Source organism: Lepus europaeus, chromosome 8 (genome assembly GCF_033115175.1).
Source record: "Lepus europaeus isolate LE1 chromosome 8, mLepTim1.pri, whole genome shotgun sequence".
NCBI classification, from domain to species: Eukaryota; Metazoa; Chordata; class Mammalia; order Lagomorpha; family Leporidae; genus Lepus; species Lepus europaeus.
Window position 1 is genome coordinate 67827960 of NC_084834.1, and position 15099 is coordinate 67843058.

Here is a 15099-nt window from a genome sequence, read left to right on the forward strand (position 1 = left end):
CCAAAGGCAGTAACCAGGCGCTTCATCCAGATCTCCCACATGGGTGCAGGGGCCGAAGCACTTAGGCCATCCTCTGCTGCTTTCCCAGGCCATAAACAGGGAGCTGGGTCAGAAATGGAGCAGCAGGATCTTGAAGCAGCACCCAAATGGGCTGTTGGCATCACAGCTGGTTACTTTATTCACTGCGCCACCACTTTGGCCCTGCTCCTAATGAATTCTATGCACAATTGCGTAAGATAGGATTTACTTGTATAGTTTTAACAAAAGTATTTTTTTTAAAGTTATTTTAGAGAGAGAGTTTCCATCTACTGGTGCACTCCCCGGATGCTTGCAACACCCAGAGCTGGGCCAGGCAAAGCTTGAATCCAGAAACTCAATCCCGGTTTCCCCAGGAGTGGCAGGGATCAAACTATATGAGGCATCACCTACTTGCTGTCTCCCAGTGTGTGCATTTTAGCAGGATGCTGAAATTGGGAATGGAGCCAGAACTTGAACCTAGGCACTCCAGTATGGAACTTGGCCATCTTAATTGGCAGTCTTTCTCTTTTTCCAATGTGTTATTAACTCATTTTCATTTGACATAAACGGGAGAGAGGGAGAAAGAAAGACCTTCCATGTGCTGTTTCACTCTGCATGCCTACAACAGCCAGGACTGGGCCAACGTGAAACCAGGAGCCCAGAACTCAATCTCTGTCTTCCACATGGGTGCCAGTCCACCCAAGTATTTGAGCCATCACCACTGCTTCCCAGGGGACATGTTGGCAGGAAGCTGGATTGGGAGCAAAGTAGTTTTAAGTGGAACCAGGTACTCCCATTTGGGGTGGAGGGGTTTCTGGGGGCAACTTAACTGGCGCCAAATGCCCATGGCTTGATCAACAGTCAACCCTAGGCCGAAGGCCCACCCCCGAGAGTGCTCTTCTCAGAACCGTCCAGGTATTATATCTGAGGAAGTGAATGCTAAGTAATTTATAAGAAATCTAAGGAAGTGCTAATCACAAAGAGGCCACTTTAATTATCAGAGGAAATAAATCATGTTTGAGTCATGATTTTTGTCTCTAAACCTGCCATAAAGTAAGTCAGTGATTCATGTTGTAGGGTGCCAGTTTGATTGGCATGCTTCTTGGTGTGTAATGTTGATAGATCTTGTCATTATGTGACAAATATTTGAAAGCTAACTCTGTCTCATGGGTTGTTTTAATGTTGGGAGATAGAAGTAGTAAAAAGACTGATCTCCATTTTCATAATTTGTAGTATACCCGGAGAAGCAAAATAAACACAAATGTAGGGGGAAAAAAAGCTGGAGGCGGAAGGGGGAAAAAATAAACACAAATGTAAAAATTGCTGTTATTTAACAGTCATGAAGCAGAGATTAGGTGCATTTGGCCTGTTAATCGGGAAGCGTAGCCATGTCTTTCTGAGGAAGTGATATTTTAGCTCCAATCTGAACAATGAATTGTACATGTATAAGAATATATTACTGGTGAAATACATGTTTAAATGTACAAAAGGTAAAACCTTAAAACTTTTTAGAGAAAATATAGGAGACTATCTCTGAAACCTTGGAGTAGGGAGGATTTCATAATGTAATGTTAGCCTCTATAAAAGATAAATGTTATAAACATAACTAATTTCATTTTTTTCAGTATTTCATTTCATTTTTTTTTTTCACTGCTAAGTGGTATTCCAGTTGATGGGCATCTGGATTGAGTCCATATTTTTTTAGCTATTAACTAAGTTTTTTTTTTTAAAGATTTACTTTATTTATTTGTAAGACAGAGTCACACAGAGCGGTAGAGACAGAGAGAGAGGTCTTCCATCCACTGGCTCACTCCTGAGATAGCTATAGTGGTCAGAGCTGCACCACAGCGCCAGCCCCATTTTTTTTTTTTTTTTTTAAGAGTTATTGTAACTTGCCCATCTTTACCAGGGACATATTCCTGAATAGTCATACTTGCAGTATTTGTGAAAACAAACAATTGGAAACAATTTATTAAAAAGATTTATTTATTTATTTGAAAGAGTTACACAGAGAGAGGAGAGGCAGAGAGAGAGAAAGAGAGAGTGAGAGTCTCCCATTTGATGGTTTACTCCCCAACAGGCCGCAATGGCTGGGGCTGCGCCGATCTGAAGCCAGGAGCCAGGAACTAGGAGCTTCTTCTGGATCTCCTACTTGGGTGCAGGGGCCCAAGGACTAGGGCCGTCTCGTAATGCTTTCCCAGGCCATAGCAGAGAGCTGGATTAGAATTGGAGCAGCTGGGTCTTGAACTGGCACCCATATGGGATGCTGGCGCTACAGGCCGTGCTTTAACCCCGTGCGCCATAGCGCAGGCCCCAATTGGAAACAATTTAAAAGACAATTTTCAGTAGTGTGGGTAAATTATGTTCCTATAGATTCTCAGTTGCAGTGAAAATGATGAACTAGAGCTGTGCTTACAGCATTAATAGATCCCAGAAACGTAACAGGAAATCACAGAAGAAGATCAGTATGTGGAGATGCTGTTATAAAGCTTAAAAAAAAAAGTGAAAATAATGTGCAGGGACATAGGTGTTTGGTGCAGTGCTTAAGACACCACTTGGGATGCCCACATACCATATCTGGAGTGTCTGGGTTCAAGTCCTGGCCTCACCTCTAATTCCTGCTTCCTACCAGTGTGCATTCTGGGAAGCAGCAAGTGATGGCTCCAGTACTTGGTCCCTATTATCCACATAGGAGACCCGGATTGAGTTTCCGGATCTTGGGTTTGGACTGGTCCAACCCTGGCTGTTGTAGGCAGTTGGGAAGTGAATCAGCAGATGGAAGATCTCTCTGTGTCCATCTGTTTCTATCTCTCTGCCTTTCAAGTAACTAAAAAGTGGTGTGGGGGGGGATGGGAGGATGCAGTTAAGTGATTCCTAACATGTTTGTTAAAATATTTAAAAAGAAAAGCAACAGATACTAAATATAATTTAGGAGGAGGCAAAGGAATGCCTCCTGTGAGGAGCACACTCAGAGCTTCAGCAGGGTTGTTTCACAGCCCTGTGCCTCATAATGACATTTTGTTTGGTGGCAAACTGTGTGTATGGCATTAGTGCCACAGAGGTAAAATGTGGCTGAAAAATTCCTGTTGTCTAGTAAGGTCATAGCCATGGTAACATTGTGGTACAAAATGTTATTCACATGTTTGTGGTGATGCTGGTGTAAACAACCCCACTGTGTTGCTAGTTATATAAACGCATAGCACATGAAATAATGTATTTTGTACGTAATAATGAACGACTAGGCTATTTACTCTTTATCATTAGAGTGGGTTCCTAGTTACAAAAACAGTAAAATACTATGCAGTTAATACTGACAGCGTCACTATACATCTTAGATTTATTGTACCTCTTGATTGTATCAATTGCTCGATTACTAACCTCTTGCTGTTTTGTCTGTCACGTCCCTAGGAGCAATAGAATGTACTGTGTATATACCATATAGCCTAGGTGTGTGCAAAGATACCCTGTAATGTCCATATCATGACCAAATTGCCTAGTGGTGATTTCTCCAAACATGTCCCTGTTAACTGACAGTTGACTGTATTTTAAAAGTTGGATGCCACGCTCATGGATATGTATTTTACTGTGTTTTAAGCTATACATATTCATGTATGTATATATTCATGCATGTGCATATATACATGTGATTTTAGATGATTATATCTTTCTTGGTTTTTAATTATATACTGTGAAATGATTTTATCACTTACCTTTATAGCTTTAATGACACTACCAGTTATCTATTGCTGGTTAACAAGTGATACTACTTTTCATGGTTCTGTGGGTTGGCAGGAGAGGTTCTCTGCTGTTTTTCCTGGATCTGCTCATAGGAATTGCTTTAGTTGGAGGGTTTACTGGGCTACAAGATGCTGGGTGGCTTCACCTACCTATCTGGCAGTTGGTGTAGACTGTTTTCTGGGACAATGAGGTTTTTGGGCACATGTGACTAGACTAGCCTCCCTGCGTGATAGACGGCAGCATTTCATGAGCAGAAAGGCATAAGCTGCAAGGCCTCTTGAGACTGGAGTTCTGGGACTTGTATACCTTTACCATAAGTATATCCTGTTGATTGAAGCCAGCCACAGGGGTAGCTCTGATTCAACAGGTGGGAAAATACTCTACCATGATGAAAGGAGCTGCAAGATACTGTGATGTTTTCCATCCTCCACAGTGACAGCCTTTCTTCCTACTAAAAGTAATGAAGTCATCAGCGCATTTAGACTACCTTCCTTCTACCTCCTCTCCCTGTTCCTCATGCTTAGAACATGTTCATGCTATTAGGGCATATAACTAACATTTAGTTCAGTCACTGTATTCTACATGGGAATTAGTCCCAGACCCGCATTTACTTACATCTACACAAAATCATCCATCTGTCCATAGAGGTACATGTATACCTATGTGTACATTTATCAGTACATAAACACTACTGACCGTTACTTTTTGCCATAGGCTTTTATTTACCTCTTAGTTGTACATTTTTTAAAAGGTTTATTTATTTCAAAGAGTTACAGAGCGAGGAGAAGAGATGAGGTGTGTGGGGGGGCACTTAAATCCACTGGTTTACTCCTTAAATGGCTGCAATGGCCAAGGCTGGGCCAGGCCAAAGCCAGGAGCCAAGAGCTTCATCCAGGTCTCTCACACTGGTGCAGGGGTCCAAACACTTGAACCATCTTCTGTTGTTTTACTAGGCCATTCATTAGCAGGGAGCTGGATTAAAAGTGGAGCAGCCAGGACTCAAACTAGTGCCCATACGGAATGACGGCATTACAGGTGGCTGCTCTAACTGCTACACTACGACACTGGCTCCAGTTGGATAATCTTGAATTGGATTGTCCTGTGTTGTTTCTCATCCAGGGCATTTTTGCCTCACAGGAGATATTTGGTGATATGAGCTGTCACAAGGGTCCACTATGAATCAAGTACTTTATTCCACAAGTCAAGCCTGTGGTTACTGCAAGTCCATTCCGTAGTTCCACGCAAAATAAGGCATCTGGTTAGAAATAGCAGATGAGAAGTGGCAGTTCACGGTGCACAGTGAAATTTGAGCTGATGCTGGACGCACTTACAGAATTCAAGGACCACATTACTGCAGAGTCAATCAACGTCTATCCATTTTCTTACCATAGATACAATTGTATTGGATACTAATTAATGGTAGTGATCGTTAGTAAAGAAAAGCTGTTTGGGGTTTATTTTATTTAAGAAGGTAAGGAAGATGGTGAAAGGTTTTAGGAAGATTGCTGTTAAAATTGTGAAAACAAGGGTGGGTGATTGCCCTAGAAATTAAATGCGCATTCATTGGAGTGCTTGGGTTCAGTCCCCGCCTCTGGCTCCAGACTTCAGCTTCCTACTAATAAAGACCATGGGAAGCAGTTGGTGATAGCTCAAGTAGTTGAGCTTCTGCCAGTCATGGAATTTGGGCATATGGGGGGTGAATTAGCAGATGGAACTCATTCATGATGTATATGATCAGGTAACAGTATCGGAAGCAGAGCCAGGGCGTGAAGCAGGCACTCTCAGTGAGTCCCAAGCAGTGTCTTAACTGCTGAGCCAGACGCTTGACCCGTTGAACTACCTTTTATAGCTAGATTAGAGAAATGTGATGTCACCAAAGCTGCTGCAGGAACTTCAGATAAGCTGTAGTTTGTTAGTAAGTCTGTTTCAGAATATTTCCGCCCCGTTGCTGTTAATCCAATAGTTTCTTCTCTCTTTCGTTGCAGACTCTTCATCCTGTCCTGTTCCACAAAATGTTCATCTTCCCAAGTCCAGCCCAGTAGTATCTACTGCTGTGTCAGGAGCTCCATCGTCAAGAATGCCTCCCACTGCACATCACCCAGTTGAACCTGTGACCTCGGTCACACAGCCATCAGACCTATTACAACAGAAAGGTATTTTGAGGAATTTGTTATTTTACCCACACACACATAAACACACACATTCAAATAACTGAAAATGTCAAACTACATTGCTATAATTTCTAGAAAGTATGAACAAAAGGAATTGATAATCTCTATCCAAATATACCTATTTTGTTTTACATATGAGCTTTAAGTCCGTTTATGATGATATATGTTACAGTCACAGTTTACGTGTTTTATATTATTAAATTATACACAGTTCTGCGTATATCTCTAGACTTTTTAGCCTTTTGCATGGCTAATAATCACTGTGTTGATGTATTATGATTTCCTGATTCATTCTTCTATCATGGGACATTTATTTCCTGTGGGGGTTTTTTTTTTGACACATTATTTTCTTATGAGAAATCAACCAAGATTTCCTTATTTAATGAATCTCCATATCCTATTTCACGATGTCAGTGCTTATCATTATTGTTAATAGAAAGTAACTTTTGACACAATTTTGAGAATAAGGATAAAAATGAAGCTATTTCCCATACCCTTGCATCATTGACAGACGATACAATTCATGTGGTTAATAATCTCCAAGTGTTAAACTAGTGGCAGTAAATAAAATGTATTGTCTTGACCCTGCTCCCCAACATGTCTTCTTTAGGACTAGTCTTGGTTATTTGCTATAGCCCTAAAATTTCAAATGGTTGCTATTTCAGGTTAACATACTATAGTTTTCATTTGGTTAGAGATAACTGTTTTTAGGTCTAATTGTATTTCCAGAGAACACATTCTAATGTGTTAGGGACTAAGCCCACTATGTAATGACAGCTCTCAACCTTTATTATAAAGAACCCTTTGTTATGTTTTGAGACCCAGAAAAGGAGAAATGCATTGTAAATTCTTCCACTAGGGGCTGGTGTGGTGCAATGGGTTAAACCCCACCTGTGATACTGGAGTCTCATGTGGAGTGCCAGTTTGAGTCTCAGCTGCTCTGTTTTGGATCCAGCTCCCTGCTAATGTGCTTGGGAAAGCAACAGAAGATGATCTACGTACTTGGGCCCCTGCAATCCACGTGTGAAATCTGGGTGGAGTTCCAGTATCCTGGCTTTGGTCTAGCCCACCCTCATTGTTGCAGCCATTTGAGATGGAAGATAACTCTTTCTCTCCCTCCCTTTCTCTCTAACTCTTTCAAATAAATGAAGTAAATCTTTAAAAAAAAAAAAAAAAAAAAAAAAAGGCCTCAAAGTGAAGAGCCAATAGAAAAGATCTGCTTATCATGACTAGAAAAAACATAAGGGTAGGGCAAAATCCTCAGTAAATGAATAGGATCTTCTTGTGTGTTCATTCTACATTGATGTCTGGGTCTCATTTCTGAAATATTTTCCTTCTTTTTTATTTTTTTATTTTTAGTTTTTGACAGGCAGAGTTATACAGTGAGAGAGAGAGAGAGAGAGAGAGAGAGAGAGAGAGAGAAAGGTCTTCCTTTTTCCGTTGGTTCACCCTCCAAGTGGCTGCCACGGCCAGCGTGCTGCACCGATCTGAAGCCAGGAGCCTGGTGCTTCCTCCTGGTCTCCCATGTGGCTGCAGGGCCCTAGCACTTGGGCCATCCTCCACTGCCTTCCCAGGCCACAGCAGAGAGCTGGGCTGGAAGAGGAGGAACCGGGACAGAGTCCGGAGCCCCAACCGGGACTAGAACCCGGAGTGCTGGCATGGTAGCAGGCGAAGGATTAGCCTAGTGAGCTGTGGCACCGACCCTTAATGTCATTTTATAAACCTCTTTCATACTAAACAGTTCGTTTTTTTCCTTACTAATCGATTTTAAAGAAAGGAGCTACCCTTTTTAAGACACTTGCAACATACTAGATCCTTTACTGTCTCATTAACCCTCATTTTAATACTATGGCTCAGATTATTAATATTATTCCTGTTTTCCACATAAGAAAAGTGAGGTTCATCGAAGTTAAGAACCAATAGAAGACCACAGGTTAATTAGTAGCAGAGTGGGAGATTTTTAATTCAAGCAGTTTTATAATTAGATTCTTTATATAAAATGAGATGGAACTAACTTTCTTGGTTGATGACAAATATCTTGATTTACCGAAGATAAGCTCCTTTCATAAGTTTACAGAAAAAAAAAACAAAACACTAGAGACATTTGAATTGTAGTTGTAACTTTTACTGTTGCTTTTTTTTAAAGATTTATTTATTTTTTTGAAAGTCAGAGTTACACAGAGAGAAGGGAGGCAGAGAAAGAGAGAAAGAGGTCTTCCATTCGCTGGTTCTCTCCTCAATTGGCCACAACGGCCAGAGCTGCGCCGATCTGAAGTCAGGAGCCTTTTCCAGGTCTTCCCACGTGGGTGCAGGGGCCCAAGGAGTTGGGCCATCTTCTACTGCTTTCCCAGGCCCTAGCAGAGAGCTGGATCAGAAGTGGAGCAGCTGGGACTTGAAGAGTTGGCCATATGGGATGACGGCACTGCAGGTGGCGGCTTTACCTGCTATGCCACAGCGCTGGCCCCTATTGTTGCTTTTTTTTTTGTTGTTTTTTGTTTGTTTTTTAATTTTTATGTGTTTATCTTAAAGGTAGGGAACCAGAGAGACAGAAAGCTCTTTCATCCACTTTTTTACTCCCTAAATGCCTGCAACTGTCAGGGATGGGTCAGGTTGAAGTAAAGAACTGGAAATCCAGGCTGGATTCTCCATGTGGGCAGCAGGGACCTTGAACTACTTGACGAAGCACCAGCTGCCTCCCAGAGTGTGCATTATCAGGAAGCTGAAATCAAGAGTGAAGCCATGGCTTGGACTCAGGCACTCTAATCGAGGTTACAGTGTTCCAGGTGGTTTCTTCATGCATCAGATGCCTGTCCTTTCCTTTGTCTTAAGTAGGAGTCATGCCTCTTAGTGGTCTCTTGCTTTTGGATGGAGCTAAAGTACACTGCCTGATTGTTTATGTGAGTCAGGGCATGTATCACACAAGTTTTCGTTGGCTTGAATGGAGCTTCTTGGAGGTGTGCGGTGTTCCATTGGGTATGCTATGGGCTTGATAGTTCTACGAAAATGTTAGCACATAAAACACATTTGTCTTTAGTCTCCCAGCTGCAAAGATACCCTTGCTTAGTTGTTCCTCCAGTCCTAAGCATGTTTTGAGAGGAAAGACTTCACATCTTTGCTTGACTATTCCCTAAAAACACTGTATAACTACTTCAACAGTTTTTACTTACTGACATCTAAAAGTTTTCATCAGAAACTTAAATAGTTGAAGCTATGTAATATGTGGACTTTTGAAAACAAAGATATTAAACTATTCTTTTAAATGGCTCCAACAGAATGATACCTACCATCATTATACTTAAGAAACTCCTGAATAATCCATTTTTAATTGAAAAATTTACATTTTTCCTTCTTTTCCTTGGAGCTATAACCCTCTCCCCAGTTTAAGAATATAATGTTTCTTAAGGTAGATACTTTTTGTGACTCTGTTGTACTTTTCTGCCACAGTAATACATCAATTAAAATTTTAAAATTTGTTTTCTTTTCTGTGACTGTAAATGTGTAAGCACTTCTTTTTTTTCCTGTTGTATTAAGTTATCATTACAGTTAGTAGTAATCTATGGTTGGTCAAAACAATAGAAATATCATGAATTTTGTTATTTATATAGAAAGTATATTTCTAATGGTGCATAAATTTGAGATGGATGCGCTGTTATACCTCCACTCTGTAGCTTTGTATCTGGGTTGCATATGAGTCTTTATTACAATATGATAGTGTTCAGATCAACTTGATATTTCTACTTAACATTTTCATACACATAATTGGCTGAGAAACTTTGTTCATATAAAGTAAATAAGATGCTATTGGAAGAACTTTTCTAAAGCAGTTCTGTTGTGCTTATTTTTTTTTTTTTTAACCTCTTTAGCCTTCTGAGTTACTTGTCAAAATTGTCATTAATGTCTGGCTTTGTGGCACAGAAGGTTAAGCCACTGCTTATAATGCCAGCGTCCCGTATTGGATTGCTGGTTTGAGTCCCGACTGCTCTGCTTCCAATTTAGCTCCCTGCCAACATACCTGGGACAGGAGCAGGAGATGACCCAAGTGCTTGGAACCCTGTCACCCTTGTGGGAGACCAGGATGGCATTCTTGGCTGCTGGCTTCAGCCTAGCCCAGCCTGGCTGTTGCAGCCATGTGGGGAGCAAGATCAGTTTCTTTCCCTCTCTCTTTTCCCCAATGCTGTGCCTTTCAAATAAATAAATAAATAAATAGAGAAATTATTTAAAAAAAAAAAAAAAACAAACCTGGCAATGTGGGGATCGGCAGCATTGTGGTATAGCAGGTTAACTTGCCACCTGCAATGCCAGCATCCCATACCTGTGCCAGTTCAAGTCCCAACTGTTCCACTTTCGATCCAGCTCCCTGCTGGTGTTCTGGGAAAAGTCGTGGAGGATGGCACAGGTGTTTGGGCCCCTGCCACCCATGTGGGAGGCCTGGGGAAACTCCTGGCTCCTGGCTTCAGTCTGGCCCATCCTGGGCCATTGTGGCTGTATGGGGAGTGAGCCAGCAGATGGAGATCTCTCTATCTCTGTCTCTCCCTCTCTCTATAACTTAAAAAAAAAAATACATAAAAATCATAAAAAAAAAACTTTGTTGTCAGATTTAATTTTCTAGGTTTTAGATAGTTGTTAGTGTTATTATTTTCACAAAGCAGTTCACTATTTACAAATATATTTAGAGTTTTAAAACGTATTTATTTATTTATTTATAAGGCAGAGTGACAGGTAGAGGGGAGAGTGGGAGAGACCAAGATCTTCTGTCCTCTGGGTCATGCCCCAAATGCCCACAACAGCCAGGGCGGTGCCAGGCAAAGCCAGGACCATGGAACTGCATCTTTCCATCCTGAGTGACAGGGGCCTAAGCACTTGTGTCACCTTCTGCTGCCTTCCCAGGTGCATCAGCAGGAAACTAGATTGGAAGCAGAGGAGCTGGGATTCAGACTAGCACTCTGATATAGAATGGGGACATCCCTAGCAGGAGCTTAATCTGATGTAACATAATGCTCATTTGCTCGTTGTTTGAAGTGGGCAAATCATATCTTCCTTTTATAACTGAGATAATTGAAATTTACGGAGGTTAGATGTGTGATCCAAAGACATGCAGAGTTGCTAGGAGAGGCACCAATACCCAGTGCAGGCATCTGCCTCTAGACCCAGTGCTGGTTGAACTGTGTCAGCAGTTATACAACATACTGTGAATTTTTTTTTAAAGATTTTATTTTCATTTATTTGAAAGAGTTACAGAGAGAGGTAGAGCCAGAGAGAGAGAGAGAGGTCTTCCACCCACTGGTTCACTCTCCAGATGGCCGCAACGGTGGGAGCTGCGCTGATCCAAAGCCAAGAGCCAGGAGCTTCTTCCGGGTTTCTCACATGGGTGCAAGGGCCCAAGGATTTGGACCATCTTCCACTGCTTTCCCAGGCCATAGCAGAGAGCTGGAAGGGGAGAGGAGTGGCTGGGACTAGAACTGGCGCCTATATGGGATGCTGGTGCCTCAAGCCAGGGCTTTAACCCACTGCGCCACAGCGCCAGCCCCTGTGAATTACTTTATACCATTGCCAATATAGCATCTTACCATACCTTTAAATGTGTTTTATCAAAAACATCAAGCTGTAATGTAGGTCACTTGTTTTTTAGATTGTATCTTCATACAATGTAACTAGCAAAAGTAGTCCTCAAAATAAATAAATACCACTAAGTACTGGAAGAGTCATTGGCTGGCAATTTTTGTTGAAAGGATGTAGAAAGTATTAAATATCTTAGCCGGCGCCGCGGCTCACTAGGCTAATCCTCCGCCTTGCGGCGCCGGCACACCGGGTTCTAGTCCCGGTCGGGGCACCGATCCTGTCCCGGTTGCCCCTCTTCCAGGCCAGCTCTCTGCTGTGGCCAGGGAGTGCAGTGGAGGATGGCCCAAGTCCTTGGGCCCTGCACCCCATGGGAGACCAGGAGAAGCACCTGGCTCCTGCCATCGGATCAGCGCGGTGCGCCGGCCACAGCGCGCTACCGCGGCGGCCATTGGAGGGTGAACCAACGGCAAAAGGAAGACCTTTCTCTCTGTCTCTCTCTCACTGTCCACTCTGCCTGTCAAAAATAAAAAAAAAAAAAAAAAAAAAAAAAGAATTAAATATCTTATAAAACACAGTACTGTAAGATTTTACTATATTATAAATATTTTATGATAAAAGAGATTGTAAATACTTTATTGCCTTATCACATTGATTTTGAAAGAAATCCTAGAGAAATTTTATCTGGGTTTTTTAAAAGTACAATCCCTGTTACATGCAATGTTTGGTTTTCTTCGTTTGTCTAAGATTTGTTTATTCATTTGAAAGACAGAATTACACTGAGGGAGAGACACAGAGAGATGTCTTCCATCCACTGGTTCACTCCCCAAATAGCTGCAACAGATGAAACTGAGCTGATCTGAAGCCAGAAGCTTTCGCTGGGTCTCCCACATGGGTGCAGGGGCCAAGCACTTGGGCCATCTTCAGCTGCTTTCTTAGGCACATTAGTAGGGAGCTGGATCAGAAATGGAGCAGCCGGCACTCAAACTGGTTCCCATATAGGATACCAGCACTGCTGGTGGAGGCTTAACGTTCTATGCCACAGTGCTGGCTCCTTTATCTGAGTTTTATCCAGTGTATCTTAAAAAAGACTGGTGATTCTGGAAAACATTCCATTTTTTTTTTTTTTAAAGATTTATTTATTTGAAAGTCAGAATTACACAGAGAGGAGAAGCAGAGAGAGAGAAAGGTCTTCTCTCTGCTGGTTCACTCCCCAATTTTCTGCAATGGCCAGAGCTGCGCCGATCCAAAGCCAGGAGCCAGGAGATTCTTCCGGGTATCCCACATGGGTACAGGGGCCCAAGGACTTGGGCCATCTTCTTCAGCTTTCCCAGGCCATAGCAGAAAGCTGGTTCGGAAGTGGAGCAGCTGGGACTTGAACTGGTGCCCATATGGGATGCCGGCACTTCAGGCTAGAGCATTAACCTAACCTGCTGCACCACAGCACCGGCCCCTCCACTTGTTTTAAAGAATTAGAATTACTAAATACGCTGGTTAGATTGATAGAATCTTTTCTGATTGTGTGCTGGGGTATTAAGAATAGTTGAAAATAACAGGTTTTCGTTAAATATATGCTAAAAGATGTTGGTTTTTTTAAAAGATTTTATTTATTCATCTGAAGGTCAGTTATAAAGAGGGAAGGAGAGACAGAGAGAGAGGAGAGATTTTCAATCTGCTGGTTCACTCCCCAAGTGGCCACAACAGCCAGGGCTTGAGCCAGGCCAAAGCCAAGAGGCTCAGCCAGGTCTCCCACTAGGGTGGCAGGGGCCCAAACTCTTGGGCCATCTTTTGCTGCTTTTTCTACACCATTAGTGAGGAGCTGGATCAGAAGTGGAGCAGCTGGGACTTGAACCAGTGTTCATATGTGATGCCAGCATTGCAAGGACAGCTTAATCCCCTGTGCCACAATGCTGGATCCCCAAAACATGTTTTTAAAGCTCATTTATTATAGTAGGTAATATTTATATAGTATTCATATACGTTAGGTACAAAATATCTAAGCATTTAAAATATACTGATTTATTTCATCCTCACAACAATCATTTGAAGTAGTTATCCCATTTTACTGATGAAATCAGTGAGCAACAGAGAGGTTAGTATCTTGCCCAAGAGCACACAGCTAATATATGCTAGAATCTGGAAGTGAACCCAGAGTTCCCATCTGTAACAAAAATGTCCTGATGTTTCTGTGTTCAGTATTTCCTTTTTTTTTTTTTTTTTAATTTGACAGGTAGAGTTATAGACAGCGAGAGAGAGACACACACACACACACACAGAGATAAAGGTCTTCCTTTTCTGTTGGTTCACCCCCCAAAATGGCCGCCATGGCCGGCGTGCTGCGCTGATCCGAATCCAGGAGCCAGGAGCTTCTTCCTGGTCTCCCATGCAGGTGCAGAGCCCAAGGACTTGGGCCATCCTCCACTGCCCTTCCAGGCTACAGCAGAGAGCTGGACAGGAAGAGGAGCAACCGGGACTAGAACCGGCACTCATATGGGATGCCGGCGCTGCAGGCGGAGGATTAACCAAGTGAGCCGCAGCGCCGGCCCAGTATTTTTCTTATTAAAATTTGAGAGGCTGACACAGCTATAGAGAGGGGGCAGTCTTGCATTGGTTCACTCTCCAAATGCCTGCAGTATCCACTACTGGGCCTCAGCTGAAGTCGGGAGCTGGAAATTTAAACAGACCTCCCACTTGTATGGCAGGGATCCAGCTACGTGAGACATCACTTGTTACTTCCCAAAGCTTGCGTTGGCAGGAAGCTGGAATCCAGGACTGCAGTTGGTTGGTGAATTCAGGTGCTCAGATATGGGGCTTGAGGGTCCCAACAATTAGGCCAAATGCCTGGCCTTGTTCAATATTTCTTAGCATTTTCGGTTGGTTCTCATGAGACTCCTTTAAAGGCAGTGGATTCTTATAAAGGCTGCATAATGGCATAATTATTTAATTAAATAATTCACCATTAACTCCTACCACCATACTTCTAGTGTAAACCAGTCCTTTTTTTTTGACAGGCAGAGTGGATAGTGAGAGAGACAGAGAGAAAGGTCTTCCTTTTTGCCGTTGGTTTACCCTCCAATGGCCGCCAAGCCTGGCACATTGTGCTGATCCGATGCCAGGAGCCAGGTGCTTCTCCTGGTCTCCCATGCAGGTGCAGGGCCCGAGGACTTGGGCCATCCTCCACTGCACTCCCGGGCCATAGCAGAGAGCTGGCCTGGAAGAGGGGCAACCGGGATAGAATCCGGCACCCCAACTGGGACTAGAACCCGGTGTGCCGGCGCCGCAAGGCGGAGGATTAGCCTGTTAAGCCATGGTGCCGGCCAACCAGTCCTTTTTTTAACATGCTTCCCCGTTGACTGAAACATGTCAAGGTATATATATTAGAGTTCCTTGATGAACCTTTGAAGAAAAGAAGAAACTTTCCCTTTAGCACCTGAAGATTTTTGTACCTTTGAGCAATGGGTCTATCAGATTTTAGGGTAAGTTAAGGTTATGCTTTTCCTTTGTAAAAGGAGAAAGGCTGGGGCTGGCGCAGTGGTGTAGTGGGTTAAGCCTCCGCCTGCAGTGCTGGCATTCCATATGGGTGCTAGTTCCAGTCTCAGTTGCTCCAGTTCCGATC

The 15099-nt window shown here is 42.8% G+C and overlaps 1 protein-coding gene across 4 annotated transcripts in view; it reads left to right on the plus strand.

Annotated features, from left to right (window-relative positions):
* The window catches only part of SEC24B (SEC24 homolog B, COPII coat complex component), a 101286-nt gene that overhangs the window by 31832 nt on the left and 54355 nt on the right, over positions 1–15099 (plus strand). For all 4 annotated transcript variants that reach the window (XM_062199751.1, XM_062199752.1, XM_062199753.1 and 1 more), the window contains exon 3: positions 5742–5909. In XM_062199751.1, the coding sequence (XP_062055735.1) occupies positions 5742–5909 (168 nt within the window). The remainder of the gene's footprint in view (positions 1–5741; positions 5910–15099) is intronic.